Below are 16173 nucleotides of genomic sequence, written 5' to 3'. Positions count from 1 at the left end.
GCAAGTTTTTTCAAACATAAACGCCGACTTCCTTGCACCAAGATCTACCAGAGAAAAAATGATTTGTGTTTCCGCCGTTCATATCCATGAATTTTTTTTTAGGAGTCATCCTATAAAAGCTCACAAATTTGTTTTGCATATATAAGACCCATAGAAATGAATGTAAACGCAATAAAAGTATATATAAATGTTTATTATATTTAGAGAACATGTTAATTTATTAGATTTTTTTTTTTTTATGAGGAACATGTTTATTGGATTGTTATGCATATTTCGGTGAAATTGGAAAACTTAAAAAGAAAACTATTTTTATTTGTGTGAAGTTTTTATGAATTTATTGTAATTTCTAGAAGTAAAATACTGCCGTGGTTTGGTTTCAATGATAGGGAGATATACTTGAAAATTTAAAAAATGATAGGGAGATATACTTCATCGAGCAGTTGTTGCTGGGCACTCAAAAACGACTGGGGGTCAAACCTCTTTACCTTCCATGGCGTTTTCCGGGTTTCCAGGGGTCAATTGATCACCCTTGCCCCAACGTGGGTTCCGCTGCAGTTGCATTTCCGTATTTTGGAGAAAACCAATGGCGGCTTCGGACGCTTTCAGCGTTCGGATCGTCTCCGTCGATTACTACATGGCGCCGCCGATCCCAGGCGTCGATATCTCTTACAGTAGCTTCCAAGGTACCATTCCCCCCAACCCTCCGTGAAACGATGCTGTACGGTCAATTTGCTTAAATTCATAGCCACTGTTTCCTTCACTCGGCTACTAATGTGTTTCATTTGAACTTAGATTTCAAAAAAATTCATTCATAATTTCTGCAACCAAACTCAGGCTTAGGGTTTGACTTTAATTTTCTGCGTCACCAAACACGGTGCTATGGTTTTGACATTAACATAAATTATTTTTGTTAAAAAATTTCTGAAGGTGGGAAGGTGAATGAGGTGCCCGTTATACGAATATTCGGCTCTACTCCGGCTGGCCAGAAAACTTGCTTGCATATTCATCGAGTAAGATTTAGACTGTTGCTTATTAATTCCTTTTTTTCTAATTTACGGGTTTAATATTGTGTTTTTGGGGCTAATTTGTAATGTGCAGGCGTTACCATATTTATATGTGCCATGCGCCGATATACCGATTCAGCTGCACGAGAAAGGTACTTAGTATGCTTAGAACTAGGCTAGCACCAAAAATACAATCTCAGTTGGAAGGGATGAAGAAGGCTTTGTTGGCATTTTGTTTTTGAGAAAGCTCCGTTTAACATAGTATATATTTCTGCCTACGTTTTTCTAATAAGTTCAGGGTTTTCTTTATAGTCACATTTGATACATGAATATAATTATATATTATTTTCCCCGTTGTTTTGATTGCACAGGTGATTCATACACACATGATATATCTCTTGCTATAGAGAAAGCTTTGAAGGTATGCCTCGTTAAATTGATTGAGTGCTAGTCTGCAATGCATTTTGTTTGGTATGGTTCTCTGCTTCACATGTCTGGTACTGAAACCACGGATCAATGAATTTGGTAACACTTACAGCTCAAAGGCAATGCTGGTTCAAAGCGGCAACATGTGCATAGTTGCAGCCTTGTCCAGGCAAGGAAGCTTTATGGTTACCACTCATCAGAGGAGGTGTTTGTGAAGATATACCTGTATCCTAATCTTGTTTTTATGAATTTATTTTCTTAGTAGCCAGGAGTCTGTTATTGAACACCTTGACTAGAAACTAAGCTACTATCCACATGATGTCTCTCGTGCTGCCAATCTTCTTCTGGTGCTCTTCTTCAACATCTTACTTATAATTGGTGGCTGTTTGAGATTAATTATTGTAACTGTTGAGTTTTGACTGCTGGCATATTGGAGCTCTTTTCCTCCTTTGCCGTGGCTATTGGTTTCTCTGATGTGAAGTTTTCTTTATATGCTACCAAATGTTATTTTTTTAGTTTGTAAAGTAGTGAACACTCTGGTTTTTATTTAGGACATTTTTTCTGTGGAAGTATTTCATTGGAGGTCATAAGTTCATATTGTAGTTGTCATTGACTAGATGCTTCTGATTCTTTCTTTTTATTTGTTTTATTTGTTTCATGTGTTTTATTGTCAACCAAAACTAGATTTCTTGGTAGGTCTTAAAACAGAATTTTTTATATTATTACACAATTTGTCTGGAAATGAGCCTCTTACTTCTGATCATACCCTTTGCACAGATTTCTTATCGGTTTTTTTGTTTAGCTTTCAATTTGACCTCCTGTAGGTTTACTTGGAATTTGGTGATCACTGATCATTATATTGATGTATTTTTGTGAATCAAATTCTTTTATGGTCTTGATTTAGCTTGTGTTATAAAGCTGACTGGGTGAATGAGGATTTATCATTGTTAATTCTTGCTTTTCAGGGAACTTCAGTTCTTGATAAATGCTTACAGCCTCATGAATCTCATATTCCCTTCATTCTCCAGTTTCTGGTAAATGATTCCCTCCATATTAATTATTGCATTGATTTTTAACTCATAAATGTTTAGAAAGAGCTATGCAGGGTTCATACAATTTAAGACTATCTCTTGTGGAAATTTCCCTAGAGTAGTGTAGAGGGTCCACTCTAAAGCATGATTGTGCACATTCATATGTGGGATCCGCAAATACCTAATTCTTGTAGTGTTCTAGCTTCATTTTTGCCAACGTTTGTTGTTATGATCTGAGCTTCCCTTTTTGGTAGGTTGACTACAACTTGTATGGGATGGGTCATCTACATGCATCGAAGATTAAGTTCCGTCATCCAATACCAGATGCCTTCTGCCCTAGGAAGTCTGTTCACAATGGACAGCCTAGTCAGGACATAGATAAGTCAACTTGCATGCCTGCTGATTTCCAGGTCAACTTTGTGTCTTTTCTGCGCATGATAATTTTGGATAGGCATTATTGGTATTTATGCTTTTGGCTAGGATTCTGATGCACATGAATATAACTTTGGTTGAATAATGTTCTTGTATGATGTTTTGGGAATTTTGCATTAGGCAGATATACATGGCCATTTGTCTTTGGGTTCACCTGTTTGGATATCTTCCACAATTCCAGTTGACTGGACGTGGAATTCTCCTGGTGAATTTGATGCTTCCTCAAATCCAGATATGAACTGCATTAAACGTCAAAGTATTTGTGAACTTGAGGGGGATGCTACTGTAGATGGTTTGTTTTGATGCTCAGTTATGCCACAGCTATTGCTTTATCTTTTCTTACTACTGTTCTTTTGCTGATCAAATCATTACTCATTCATGGTTTCACAGAGATTCTTAATCAGCACCTTAAGATATATACATCCTTCTCGCAAACTCGTTCAGATGTGAAAATGGTTCAGTCACTTATACCAATTTGGGAGGTTTGCTTTCATCTCATTCATTTGCTATTTCTCTGCGTATTGTTATGCATCTTACATTTGTTGTTTTTTGTTTTTTGGTCCTTAGGAGTATGAAAGGACGGTGATACATGAGCCGGCAATACCTCCTGATCTTGCCAGACCACTTCCAGAAGATACTTTGAAAACTCTAGCAGGTGGTCTAGAATTTAATAACAAACTTATCAAAGTGCATGGTGAAGCAGAAAGTTCTTTGTGTCGAACTCAATTAAGGAAAGATGTAAGGTCTGTGGAGCAGATGACATCTCCAAAAGATGAAGGAAATTTTGTTCAACTCCAAACTGATAATCTTACTGATGGAGATATAATTAGATCTCCGTCAACACAAGATTCTACTGAAGAAAGGGTTTCAAATGCCAAACTTTCATTGAATAAGGAACTTCCAGCATCTCAAGTGATCGAGACAATAAATATGAAGGTATAACAATCCTGATCATGCATTTCTTTTAGCTCTGATGAAGATTTTTCACTCTTTGGCGATACTTTTCTGGGCCATGTGACTTTGCAGGGGCTTGGCTAGTTTTTGGTATTTCCCATTACTGAAGTTTTTATTGTGAGTTAGTTGTGTCACTGGTGTAATCATGTAACTTTTCACTAATAATGGTTTCTCCCTGCATAATTCTGAATTCTTTTGCAGGTTGTTAGAGGAGCTTTCCTTCTGATATATTTTTTGCATACTCATAGTTTTTCAATAAGAAGTTGGTTGTTGGAATTGTCTCTTGCATTGATAAGGACCATATGTTTTCACTCAGGCTGCAGATAATGAAGCACTGGGTCTTCTTAGGTGGCTTGCCACTTCTCAGGCAGCTGATGATATAAACTCTGATGATGAACTTGTTTGTGAAACAATTCTGAGTCCCTTGTTGCCTGCAACAACCATTGACAAGGTTCTGGAGAAAGCTAATGTGGACTATGAGACTGAATCCCAAAAGGAGTGTCAGGACATCCTTGATTCAGTTGGTGATTTAATCGATTTTGAAGGAGGAAAGGAAAAAGCTTCTTACCCTTCAGATCGGAACCATTCCTCCAAATGCTCATCTGAGTATGTGATTCCCCAGGTGGATGGTTGTGGGGATGATGCTATCTCAACTCCTTGTGATGGATCAAGTGGAAGCCTTTCTGAAATAGAGGGGAAGAGTGAATTTAGAACCTCTGATCACCAGGTGCAAGATGCTAGCTCAAGCTTCAATCATAAGCACAAAAGGAAAAAATCATTATGGGGCTCTTTACCTTTGTCTGCGACCCAAAAGATGAAGACAGAAGGTGAACTTGTCAAGTTATGCAGAGAAACTAATAAACCTGTTGGTACAAGTTCCTCTTCTGAAAATGAGGTGGGAAAACGTGCAGGCACTGGTGCTTGTGACATAAAAGAGAGTAGTATGTTGGCAAGATGCTCTGTGAGGGACTTGATGAGGAGAAAGCGATCCTACCGAATTGAGCCACCTGAATGTGGCTCTCAAGGGATTAAAGAGGTTCTTCTGGGGAGGGAAGAAAATGAAGATACACTTCTCTGCGCAAAACGTTTAGATTTGCAAATGTCATGTGCTGATGCCACAACTTTTGAAACAACTTTTGAAGGCTTATCTTCCAAGGGTGGAGTGTGTGAAGTGCCTTTTGAGAATCCTGTGGGTGTAAATGCCATAACTGTCGCTACTTTTCTAAACAATGAGGGGAGTGGTGGTCAGAAACTGGGTGTTGACTCTGTTTTATCTGGGCTTAGAAACTCACCATTTGGGGTCATCCCTTCGGATGATAAGGGTTTAATTGAAATGAGCTTCTGCAGGAAACCCCCTTTTGCAGACTGGAACTACAGGGAATCTAAAAATGCTTCATCGTTATATGACGGTATTACTAGCATTTGATTAAATAAGTGTTTCCCATAGACTGGAAGTTGAAAACTTTTGATTATTGACTGATGAAATGTGCATAAATATCTCAGGGTTTGCATCCTTTAATATTGTTTCATCATTGATTCTGTCTCTGACGTTAAGTTGGTTGAACATGCTTAGGTTTTACAACTTAATTCTATTGACTTGGTGGCTCTGATGTCATGTTGTAGTGCTTGCTAGAATTTATTACTGACCTGCATATTTTTTTCTATTCAAGGGAGAGCTGCGGATGAATTTTGCCCCTTTTTTGTGCGAGACTGCCAAGATGAGACAGAAATTCAGAACAAGTGTGTCAGAAGTGAATCCAGTTCTCATCAAGAATCTGTTATGGGTGTACCTATTCACTATCAAACTGATGGCTCTTACTTGTATCTGTTAACACCTGCAACTACACCCCCTTCTGCCAAAAATGTATGTAGATGGTTGTCAAGTGATGAAAAAGGTATTTCCTAGAATTTTTTTGGTTGATCCTATTACATTTTGGAATTTTTTAGATATAAATTTTGGTTATGGACTTCTAGATATTATTTCTGAGAGCAATATCCCATTATTAAAGTGTAAATCCGAAGATAATAAACTATTTCTATGTTTTCTAGAAAGGTATCAGACCTTAGAAAGTAGAAATCTTATCTAGTGTGTAAAACATGTTTCAGGATCTTCTAGGAATCTCACTGGTCTGCAGAGTTATTTGCCTAATGATTGGGACAAAAGTTCACCTGAATGTGGTTCTATAGATGATGTTCTGCCTATTCTACACCAAGGATCTCAAGAGGATCATGGAAATCATGAAACAGAAAGGACAGAAATAGTGCAAAGAGAAGGAGATGCTGTAAAAGTTCAAACATGCTCTGAATACTCACAAGATAGTTCTCAGATTTCTGGTCCAGATAGGAGATCAAAGCCCACTCCTCTTAGTCAGATTGGATTCAGAGACCCTGCAAGTGTTGGCGGAGGCCAACAGCTGACATTGTTAAGTGTAGAGGTATATAACAATGTTATCTGAAAAAAAAAAAAATAGAAGGAAAAATTAGTGTCTACCTTTTATTTATTTTGCATCTGATTTAGCAAATCCAAATGTTTTTTTTTTGTAAAAGATTTGTACTTATTTAATGTGTTGTACTATTTTAAAATTTTCTTTATTATCTTGCTTTATGTATGTTCACAAGAATATCGTGATTAACCTTTGTATATGTCTTTTTGTTTGAAAAAAATTAATTAAATTTCCTTGTAACCTGCACTGGTTCAAATAATTTATGAGCATTTGCACTAATACAACTTGAATGCAACATTGGGCGATAGGTTCAAGCAGAATCAAGAGGAGATCTTCGACCTGATCCTCGGTTTGATGCCATCAGTTTGATCTCTCTTGCTGTTCAGAATGATAATGATTCTATTGTTGAAGTTTTTGTGCTTTTGCACAGTAAAGCTGAAAGTTCTCAGAGGTAAAATCAGTAGTGAAACTTTACATACTTTAGTCTGTTTGTTCTCCTACATTGCGTATGACTCGGTGCATCTTCCTGGCTGGGATATTTGTAATTGTTGATTCATTTACTAGCAAAAGTTTATATGCCTTTTTTAGTGGAATCTGTGGCCCTAAATTTTTAGGAAAATATGCCCAAATAACTGGAAAACAATAAAACCTTTGTAATATTTAAGAACTGTAAGGCTATAACTAGCACTAATAGTTTTCTAGGTAGCATTAGCTGGCATTTTACTGTAGATTATTATGCTTTTACTTTGCAGGAGTCTTGATGGAATTTCTGGCTGCAAGGTGTTGGTTTTTCATGAGGAGAAGTACTTATTTGATCATTTTATAAAAATTGTATGCTCATTGGACCCAGATGTTTTGATGGGTTGGGATATACAAGGTGGTTCTCTTGGGTTTTTAGCAGAAAGGGCTTCGCTTTTTGGTGTAGGCTTACTCAACAAGATATCTCGGGTACCATCTGAAACAAAGATGGAGGCTGAAGATTTAGAAGTTCCGGAGAAAGCAATACAAGAAAAAATGATTCATGAGGCGGTCATTGCTGATCCAGTTGTACTAGATCCAATAGTGGAGGATGAATGGGGAAGAACTCATGCCAGCGGTGTCCATGTTGGCGGTAGAATTGTCCTTAACGTCTGGCGGTTGATGCGTGGTGAAGTCAAGCTCAATATGTACACAGTTGAAGCTGTTGCTCAAGCTGTGTTGAGGCGAAAAGTCCCATATATTCTTAATAAAGTACTGACGAAATGGTTTTCAAGTGGCCCTGGACGAGCCAGATATCGATGTATTGAATACTTAAATGAGAGAGCAAAGCTGAGCCTTGAGATAATGAATCAATTAGACATGGTATGTATTTAAGTTCTACCTTGGTTCCTCTGTATGTGCTTAGGGTTGGGGAAAATTTATGCCTTGTATGTGTGTTGCTTGTGTATGAGCAGTGATATAAAGTGGTTGCTTGTCTTTTTAGATGCCCTTATCATATTTTTCACTGTCATTCTGATTGTGTTCATCATGACTATGCTTTTGCAGATAAATCGAACATCAGAACTTGCTCGTGTATTTGGCATTGACTTTTTTTCAGTTCTGTCTAGAGGTTCACAATACCGTGTTGAATCCATGTTTCTGAGATTGGCCCATGCTCAAAACTATGTTGCCATTTCCCCTGGGACGAAACAGGTTTTTACGAGTTATCTTTTGCTCTGTCTTTTTCCCTCCTAATGATGCCTCATGGCGTATTGCATTTTGTTATCCAAATGGTCTATGGTCTTTGCACTTGAAAATGCATAGTTTCCTTCATGTATTAATTCTGCAAATCCTTTGAAGTCTCTGGTGGATTCAAAAACCTTTTTGATCTAGTTGTCCTCTCAGCATTTGGTTGTTACCTTTGCTCTTATGCCATTGGATTCTCATGCAGTCATGGATGATGTAATACTTGTATCATGCACTATTTGATCTTGTGACCAATAGTACGATGATTGATCTTATGTAGGTTGCTTCTCAACCAGCAATGGAGTGCCTACCTCTTGTCATGGAACCAGAGTCTGGTTTTTATGCAGATCCAGTTGTCGTTTTGGATTTTCAGTCTCTTTATCCATCAATGATTATTGCATACAACCTTTGCTATTCTACATGCCTTGGAAAAGTTGTGCCTTCAGAGGCAAATATCCTTGGAGTCAGTTCATTTTCACCAGATCCCCATGATCTGCATAATTTAAAAGATCAGATTCTGCTGACTCCCAATGGTGTTATGTATGTACCAGAAAAGGTATTCTTGTCATATTTGTTTCTGTTTTAATGATTTAATTCACGCATATGGAGCTTGCATTATATGTTGATCATACATGCAAAAGAGGGAGGAGAGGGAGTAACTTTCATTTGCTGTGAATCATGTGATACAGGTTCGTAAAGGTGTACTACCTCGTTTATTAGAGGAAATATTGTCAACGAGAATAATGGTTAAACAAGCTATGAAAAAGTTGTCTTCTTCAGAGCAAGTTCTTCACAGGGTACATTGCATTATAGAATAAAAAATTTGTGTGATTCCTCCATATACTCTTATTTCTCAGCAAGTTCTTTTCCATGGATTGTGCTTTTTACATGCGCAAAGGTTTGAATAAAGCATCACATTCTTCTCCAGATATTTAATGCAAGACAGCTTGCTCTGAAGTTGATATCAAACGTAACATATGGCTATACGGCTGCTGGGTTTAGTGGCCGTATGCCTTGTGCCGAGATTGCAGACAGTATTGTTCAGTGTGGCCGTAGTACATTGGAAAAGGCTATTTCATATGTAAATGCACATGGGAAGTGGAAGGCTAGAGTTATTTATGGTGACACAGACAGGTATCAGTTGATTTCTTATGATGAATGAGATGAAAAATTACATAAATTCTTCTGATTTGTTCTTTTTCATTACTCTGTGTTTGATTAGGCAAAATGACATATCATGAGTTTAGACTGTTGTATGTGGTCTATTTATGTCAATTGCCCGTGGGTCAATGGAGATTGTTCCATCACTTTTTTTCTCTCTCTTTCCCTCATATTTAAATGGGGCAAATTAACTGGCTTTTGTGTTTGCAGCATGTTTGTTCTCCTAAAGGGACGCAGCATTGAAGATTCTTTTCAGATTGGACATGAGATTGCATCTGAAATTACTGCTATGAATCCGAATCCAATTGCTTTGAAGATGGAAAAAGTTTATAGCCCGTGCTTCCTCCTTACTAAGAAGCGTTATGTTGGTTACAGTTATGGAAGCCCTGAACAGACTGAACCTATTTTTGACGCTAAAGGTATTGAGACGGTTCGCAGGGATACATGTGGGGCTGTTGCCAAGACAATGGAGCAGTCTTTGAGACTCTTTTTTGAACATCAGGACATGTATGAGGTACAAAAGCATGTGCTATTCCTTTTGATTGTACTTGAACTGGTTTGATAAAATCAAGGGTGAAGAGCAAAAGAAAAAACATACCCAATAGCATGTGAAATATTATGTACGATAGGACGTCCATTGGTTGTAAGTCAATCCACGTTCCCATGTTACCTCTTTAGTTTCAAGGATATCTTGTATTTGCCCTGAGTTTTTTTTTTTCCTTAAAATAGCTTTTACTGGTGGTTGACTTGATTTCCACGGTTAGATGATCACCTTTGTTTTTTACACAGGTTAGAGCATACTTACAGCGTCAATGGAAGCGGATTCTATCTGGAAGGGTGTCTCTTCAGGATTTTGTATTTGCAAAGGAGGTTCGCCTAGGCACCTACCGTGCGAGTGCTTTTTCGTCACTTCCACCAGCTGCAATTGTTGCCACAAAAGCTATGAGAACTGACCCTAGAGCAGAACCACGTTATGCAGAGCGTGTACCTTACGTTGTAATCCATGGGGAGCCTGGGGCCCGTCTGGTTGACTTGGTGGTGGATCCATTGATTCTCTTGGCTATTGATTCCCCCTACAGATTAAATGATCTTTATTACATCCACAAACAGATAATCCCAGCTTTGCAGCGAGTGTTTGGGCTTCTTGGAGCTGACTTGAGCCAGTGGTTTTCAGATATGCCCCGGCCCCGCTAGAGAAGCCTTTGGTAAACGCCTCTTTTACGCTTCCAATCCGCACCGAACCAGAATTGATTATTACTATCTTTCAAGGCATTGTATCTTGTGCGGTGAGTTGGTCCAGGCATCAGCCCATCTATGCAATCAATGTTGTGAAAACAAAAGTTTTGCTGCTGTAGCTGTAACTGGAAGAACTTCAAAACTGGAGAGGGAGATGCAGCAGCTTGCTGGTGTAAGTACTCTGATCAGTTCTTAGAACCTTTGCTTTTTATGTCCTTCAAATTAACTGTTACATTGTTTCATACTTATTTAAAAGATTCCAAAGGCCCGATGACGATATGACTTCTCTTGCAGATTTGTCGACATTGCGGAGGGGGGGACTGGGTTGTGGAAAGTGGCATCAAATGCACTTCTCTGGCATGCTCAGTGTTTTATGAGAGGCGTAAAGTTCAGAAAGAACTACAAGGGCTTGCTTCTGTTGCTGCGGAAACGGGTTTCTATCCTAAATGTATGGTTGAGTGGTTTTGATTGAAGACTGCGAGGAAGTCCATCTTCAACACAGAAATCTCAAGCGTTTGCAATGCATGTTGCCCGACGTTCTCTTCTCTTCAATCAGATAATATTTCTTTTGCATTGCGGGTCATGCTGCGTTGCTCGGCTTTGGGCCAAAGCTATGTTGTATAGTTGTATCAGTTTTTATTTTATGTTTTTAGTGAGGTATTTTGGATTTTCCCATGGTTTTGTCAACCTTTGTAAAGAAAAAAAGAACTAGAATGTGCCTATTTCACCCTTCTTAAAAGAAATGCATAACAAACGTAAATAATAAAAGGTAAACAAGTAATTAGCATTGTTTTTCCTGACAATTTACAAGATTTTTCTCATCACTCTCCTTCCTACATAATAATCACATGGATTAACATACGTGTTGGTCAGGGCAGTAAGGCCATCCCTTGCATCCAATTTTGAATCCCCTTTCTTGCAAATTAGATGAATTTTAAGTAGTTAAGATATTATCGCTTGTATAAAAAAATGTCAAGAGATATTCGAAGTTTAATACCCTTTTAGCTTTGTAATCTCTATCACTCGTTCTATCTAATTAATCTAGTGATTATCCAAAAACAAAAAGAAAATTGATTACCAATTTTTTGATCTAATAATTTTGGAAGGTTGAAATATCATTTCAACCCAAAAAATAAAAATAATTACCGGTCATGAAATTTACATTTCGGCCCAACCATCTGGGCGACCACAATCATCAAAGCTCAAAACCCAAACAAAAACACCAAATCAAGGGAAATGAAGCCCAAATTAGTCATTTTCTTCTTCCACTGTACGCCCATTATAGGTTTAAGCTCACCTTCGTCGTCTAACTCCTCTCTCCCCCGCTCATCCATGGAGGGTTTAACACCATAGTTGAATACTCTCTCTCCCTCTGACTCTTTTCCGGAAATGGCACAAACTCCACACCCATTGCTCCTACTCAAACGCCTCTCTCGCTGTTCTTCGAACCTTAAACCCCCTCCAGCTTTCCTCTCTCTCCTAAAACCCTTCTCAACCTCACCAACCCCAATCTCCTCCTTAGATCCAAAACCTTCCTCGCTCTCAGCACGATTGAGTTTCGTCTTCGACCAAATTGACGCCATCGAGAAAGAACGCTCCGAGAAGGATCAAACCCTTCAAAAAATCCGAGCTTGGCGCGACTCCAAAAAATCCCAAAATAACCCAGAATTAGGGTTGGGAGTTGTCAGTGACAGCGAAAATAATGCTAAGTTGATTAGTTCTGACTCAGTTTCGTCCGAGTCGGAGAGGTTGGAGACGCCAGTGGCAGCTAAGAAAGAGGTAGAGGTAGTGCACCCATGGCCGGAGTGGATTGAACTAATGGAGAGGCTGGTGCAGCAGAACTACTTTGATCATAGGAGAAACGATGAGGATAGAATGATCCAAGATATCGGCTTTAATGCATCTGAAGCTGTTTTGGCGGCAGAGGAAGATGCCCAAGGTGTTGATTTCAAGGATTTCAAGACTGTTCAAACAGCATGTCTTAATTTCGGGAAGGACCGGTTCGATATTATGAGGTATGTGGCTTGATACTAAATGAAGTGTAAATGGTTGCTTTTGATTGTATGCTAAACAACATTGGAGATAAGTTGATATCTTTCCTAGAATTATGAGTGACGAGGGTAAGTGCACAAGTTATTGTCTATACATGTGCTGGGTAACATATGTTGTGTTTAATGCTATTATGATTGACAAGTTCTGAGATAGAAAAGTAATTTCAGGTCCTTGTCGAGACAGGATATTCAAGTTTTGGTGGGTTTTGGATGCCCGAGTACGGACAAGAAGGTGGTTTTCTCTTCAAAGCTGTTGAGGAAGCATACCCACCTTGATGAAGGAGATGTGAGTGTTACTTAGAAGAATAATTCCTTGTATTGCTTGGCCATATAAATTGCATCTAACCGCTGACATCTCATTCCTTGTTGATTAGCATTTGTCATTGCTTATCTCGTAAGTAATAAGTCAAAATAAATATGATTGGCATTCTGAGGTACAAGATAATTTGTTATAAATTCCAGAATATTTGCATGTTCTCCATTTTTCAGCCTTTAGGGTCTAGGATGCTATGACCATTTATTCTGCAGTGACTATTGCTAAAGTATAAATCATTTGAGTATTTCTTTTCATATTCGTTGATATTGTGGCATGCCGCATATGCCCCATATTGGAAAAATATAGTATCCGAAGGGTCCAGTTTATTTTCCTCATCCCTCGTATTTATTTGTGCATATGGATATGAATGCTTAACTTAAGCATTTTTTGTAATGAGTATTCATTTGTATTCCAGGTTTGCAGTTCCTGCAGTTTAAGAAATTCCTGCGAAAGAGCATATCTGATTACTAACAAAGAGGATGAGGCACGTACTATTGATATAATGCGTGTTTTATTGGCTTATGGATTTGATCCTGTAAATGGATCAGTAGTCAATAAGTCACTTCTGAAACAAAAGTCTGTTAAGACTGTGGTCCGTAAGTTACTTCATCAGGTTGTCAGGTTGAGTTCAGTTCCAATAGATCCTAATCTTCCACCTCCAGTAATCAAAAAGCCACCCCCAAAAGTAAAGCAGCCTCCTCCCCCTCCAAGAAGGCGAGTTGGACGAGATGACATTGAGATGAAAAAAGGGGACTGGCTATGCTCTAAGTATGCTTCTTCTAATTTCTTTTATTTTATTCTTCTGGATCATGGCCAATTTATTTGTTTTCTACAATTAATACTTTGTTGGTAATTTTCTGGAAAATGCATATAAGTATTATGTGGCATGTTGCTTTGGCGAAGTTCCTATCTGCCAGGTCTAGTTTTGTGTACTCGTATTAAAGTTGTTTTGCATGTCATGTCATGCTTTTAGGCTTCAGCCCAGAATAAAGGGACTCTAGTTTTTGGCTTCCTATGAGGAATAGTTATGTTGTTTAGAACCCATAAATGGCTTTCCATTGACTTAGCTCATTGATACTTTTTAGCCTTTCTTTCTGTTGTTAAGAAGCATAGTTGAACTGAATAAGCTAATTATGTTGTCTGCCACTTTTGTTTTTATGAAATTTTTGACTTCTAGAATTCGCTGATGATTCTGAATAATGGTATCAGGTGTGACTTCATGAATTTTGCCAAGAACACCATCTGCCTGCAATGTGATGCCAAACGTCCAAAGAGACAACTGCTTCCAGGAGAATGGGAATGCCCTGGGTAAGATATCACTCTTGGTTTTTCCCATAATTTTTTATATGTGCCCTTTAGATACAGTCATATCTTTATTGTCGCTAGTTTTAGTTTTCGAGATTCTTGATTTTCTTATGTTGTTCTGTTATATTGTCAGGTGCAACTTTTTAAATTATAGGAGAAATATGGCATGCTTTCATTGTGATTGCAAGCGCCCACCGGACGAATATCTGGAGAACAAAGTGCAAGAAACGCAACGTGGCCCTAGGACAAGGATGGAGAAGACTGCTGTTCTTCACGGGGACTCTAATGCCTGGAATTTTGATTTTGATGACAATGAGTCAGACGGGGCAGATGTTGCTGCTTTTGAATATGCAGATTCTTCAGTAATAGGTGAAGGTTCTCTTGGTAACCAGGCTCAAGGACAAAATTTTGGCCGCCCTAAAGATAGCAGAGTACCAAGGGTTCACAATGAAGAATACTCTGATGGTGATACTGTTAGGCCAGGAAGAGGGTTTGATGATTTTAATGATGAAGATGAAGATATTGACAATTACGAGTTAGACACTAACAATAAAAATTCAGCACAGAGCGGTTCAATTGATTTTTCGGAAGTTGAAGGGTCCGAATCAGAAGACATTGAAGGCTCTGACAATAGTTCGCATGGTCGTCGGAGAACAAATTCTTCTTACAATAAGCCACATAAGTCTACACGTCAACAGGCAGCGTTCTCTGTCTCAGATGATGGTGAACTTGTTTCTGACGAAGAGCTTTCAGCCCATCCCAACTGGAAATCTAGTCATGTTGCTGATTCTAGATCAAGAGGTAGGGGTAGAAATACAACTGGCCCATCCAGGGGATTAAGCTTTGGTTCTGATGATGAACTTGGACTGTCTTCTGATGTAGATGATGTAGATCAAACTTTTGGATCCAGGCGAGGTAAATTGAATAAATTAGGTTCTGGGAGAGGAGATTTTCAGAGGAGAGGAAATTTTGATGTTGAAGATGATTCAGTTTCTGGTTCAGAATCAGACAATGATGATTTTCAATCCAGTAAAAATAGACTGAGAAGGCCTAAAGAAAACAATTTCAAAGGTCGGGGCAGCCATAACTTTACCAGAGACACACAATTTGAATCCAGTGGAATGAAGGGTGGTAGGAGAAATTCTTTCAACAATGATTTTGACAGATCAGCACGAGGGTCTCATGTTAGTAATAAAGGATTTCGAGGGAATGATTTTGACAGCCAGAGAATGAGTAACAGAGGTGGTGATAAGCAGAGTTTTAAGGGGGGTCCTAGAAGAGAAGGGTTTGGAAAGAGTGGTGGGAGGAATTCTTTCAATGATGATTTTGATAGATCAGCAGGAGGGTCTCGCGGTAATAACAAAGGATTTCGGGGGAACGATTTTGATGGGCAGAGAAGGAGTAACAGAGGGGCTGATGCACACAATTTTAAGGGGCCTAGAAGAGAAGGATTTGGAAAGCAGCAGCGTGGAGGGGTTAATGAATATGGTAGGGACAAGGACAGGGGCTTTGATGACTTTAGAAACAGTAGACGTGTAATTGAAAGATAGATCTCTCATCCACGATGAGAATGGCAGTACTTGGTTCACTTTAGATGATGAGGGCTCATACTTGGTTCCTGAGGTGAATGGTTGCAAATTGCAACGCATACAGATGGAAAGGAGTGCTAATGATCCGAAGTAGATATTAGGATACTTGATCTCGTTGCCGGTTTCAGTTTCTCCATGTATCATCAGGAGTTTTCATCAAATCAGAATTTCAGTTTCATTGCTATGCCGGTTTCGATTCGATGCAAGTTCTTCTGATCTAAACCCTAAATTTCAATGGCAACTTCTGCATCGAATTATGACAAGTTTGTTTGCACTTCATGTCAAACTTCCGAAGCAAGATTTTCTTCAGCAATTGGGCTCATGTTGTTTGTGGCACAACTTCAAGCTTCAAATTCTACACTGTTCTGCAGATGAAATGGGGAATTTAAAGCTTTCTCATTCAATGACAAGTGGTTTTGCCTGCCTCAAGTTTTATGTAAATAAATAATTTTTTTTTTTATATGAACTTTTTTTCGGGCCAAAACCATATTATAAGAAATTATTTGGATTGAATATCAAT

At 38.5% G+C, this 16173-nt stretch overlaps 2 protein-coding genes across 2 annotated transcripts; both read left to right on the top strand.

Moving 5' to 3' along the window:
- Nucleotides 1-373: 373 nt before the first annotated feature.
- LOC103344607 (DNA polymerase zeta catalytic subunit) lies at nt 374-11114 on the top strand. The gene is given in 24 exon segments (XM_089044215.1): nt 374-683; nt 928-1010; nt 1099-1156; nt 1376-1425; nt 1543-1655; nt 1735-1777; nt 2396-2464; nt 2716-2871; nt 3014-3185; nt 3284-3375; nt 3461-3829; nt 4164-5256; nt 5518-5742; nt 5954-6282; nt 6600-6742; nt 7044-7632; nt 7816-7962; nt 8276-8551; nt 8685-8792; nt 8924-9129; nt 9367-9670; nt 9946-10341; nt 10343-10564; nt 10687-11114. Coding segments are annotated over 24 exon segments (5517 nt in total). The 5' UTR covers nt 374-583; the 3' UTR covers nt 10861-11114.
- A 544-nt stretch (nt 11115-11658) lies between these two features.
- On the top strand, nt 11659-16172 carry LOC107880159 (zinc finger (Ran-binding) family protein). Its single transcript, XM_016791331.2, has 5 exons — nt 11659-12407; nt 12612-12729; nt 13175-13527; nt 13969-14067; nt 14198-16172. Exons 1-5 carry the CDS (start codon nt 11782-11784, stop codon nt 15612-15614), a joined length of 2613 nt encoding a protein of 870 aa, XP_016646817.2. The 5' UTR covers nt 11659-11781; the 3' UTR covers nt 15615-16172.
- The last annotated feature ends 1 nt before the right edge of the window (nt 16173 follows it).

This window comes from Prunus mume, linkage group LG1 (assembly GCF_029339155.1).
Source record: "Prunus mume cultivar Tortuosa linkage group LG1, ASM2933915v1, whole genome shotgun sequence".
NCBI lineage: Eukaryota > Viridiplantae > Streptophyta > Magnoliopsida > Rosales > Rosaceae > Prunus > Prunus mume.
This window is presented reverse-complemented; position numbering and strand designations above follow the sequence as displayed.

Coding starts and splice junctions, on each gene's coding strand:
- LOC107880159 (XM_016791331.2), top strand. CDS start 11,782: ATGGCACAAACTCCACACCCATTGCTCCTACTCAAACGCCTCTCTCGC. Junction 12,730..13,174: donor CCCACCTTGATGAAGGAGAT/GTGAGTGTTACT, acceptor TTTGTATTCCAG/GTTTGCAGTTCCTGCAGTTT. Junction 13,528..13,968: donor GGGGACTGGCTATGCTCTAA/GTATGCTTCTTC, acceptor TAATGGTATCAG/GTGTGACTTCATGAATTTTG.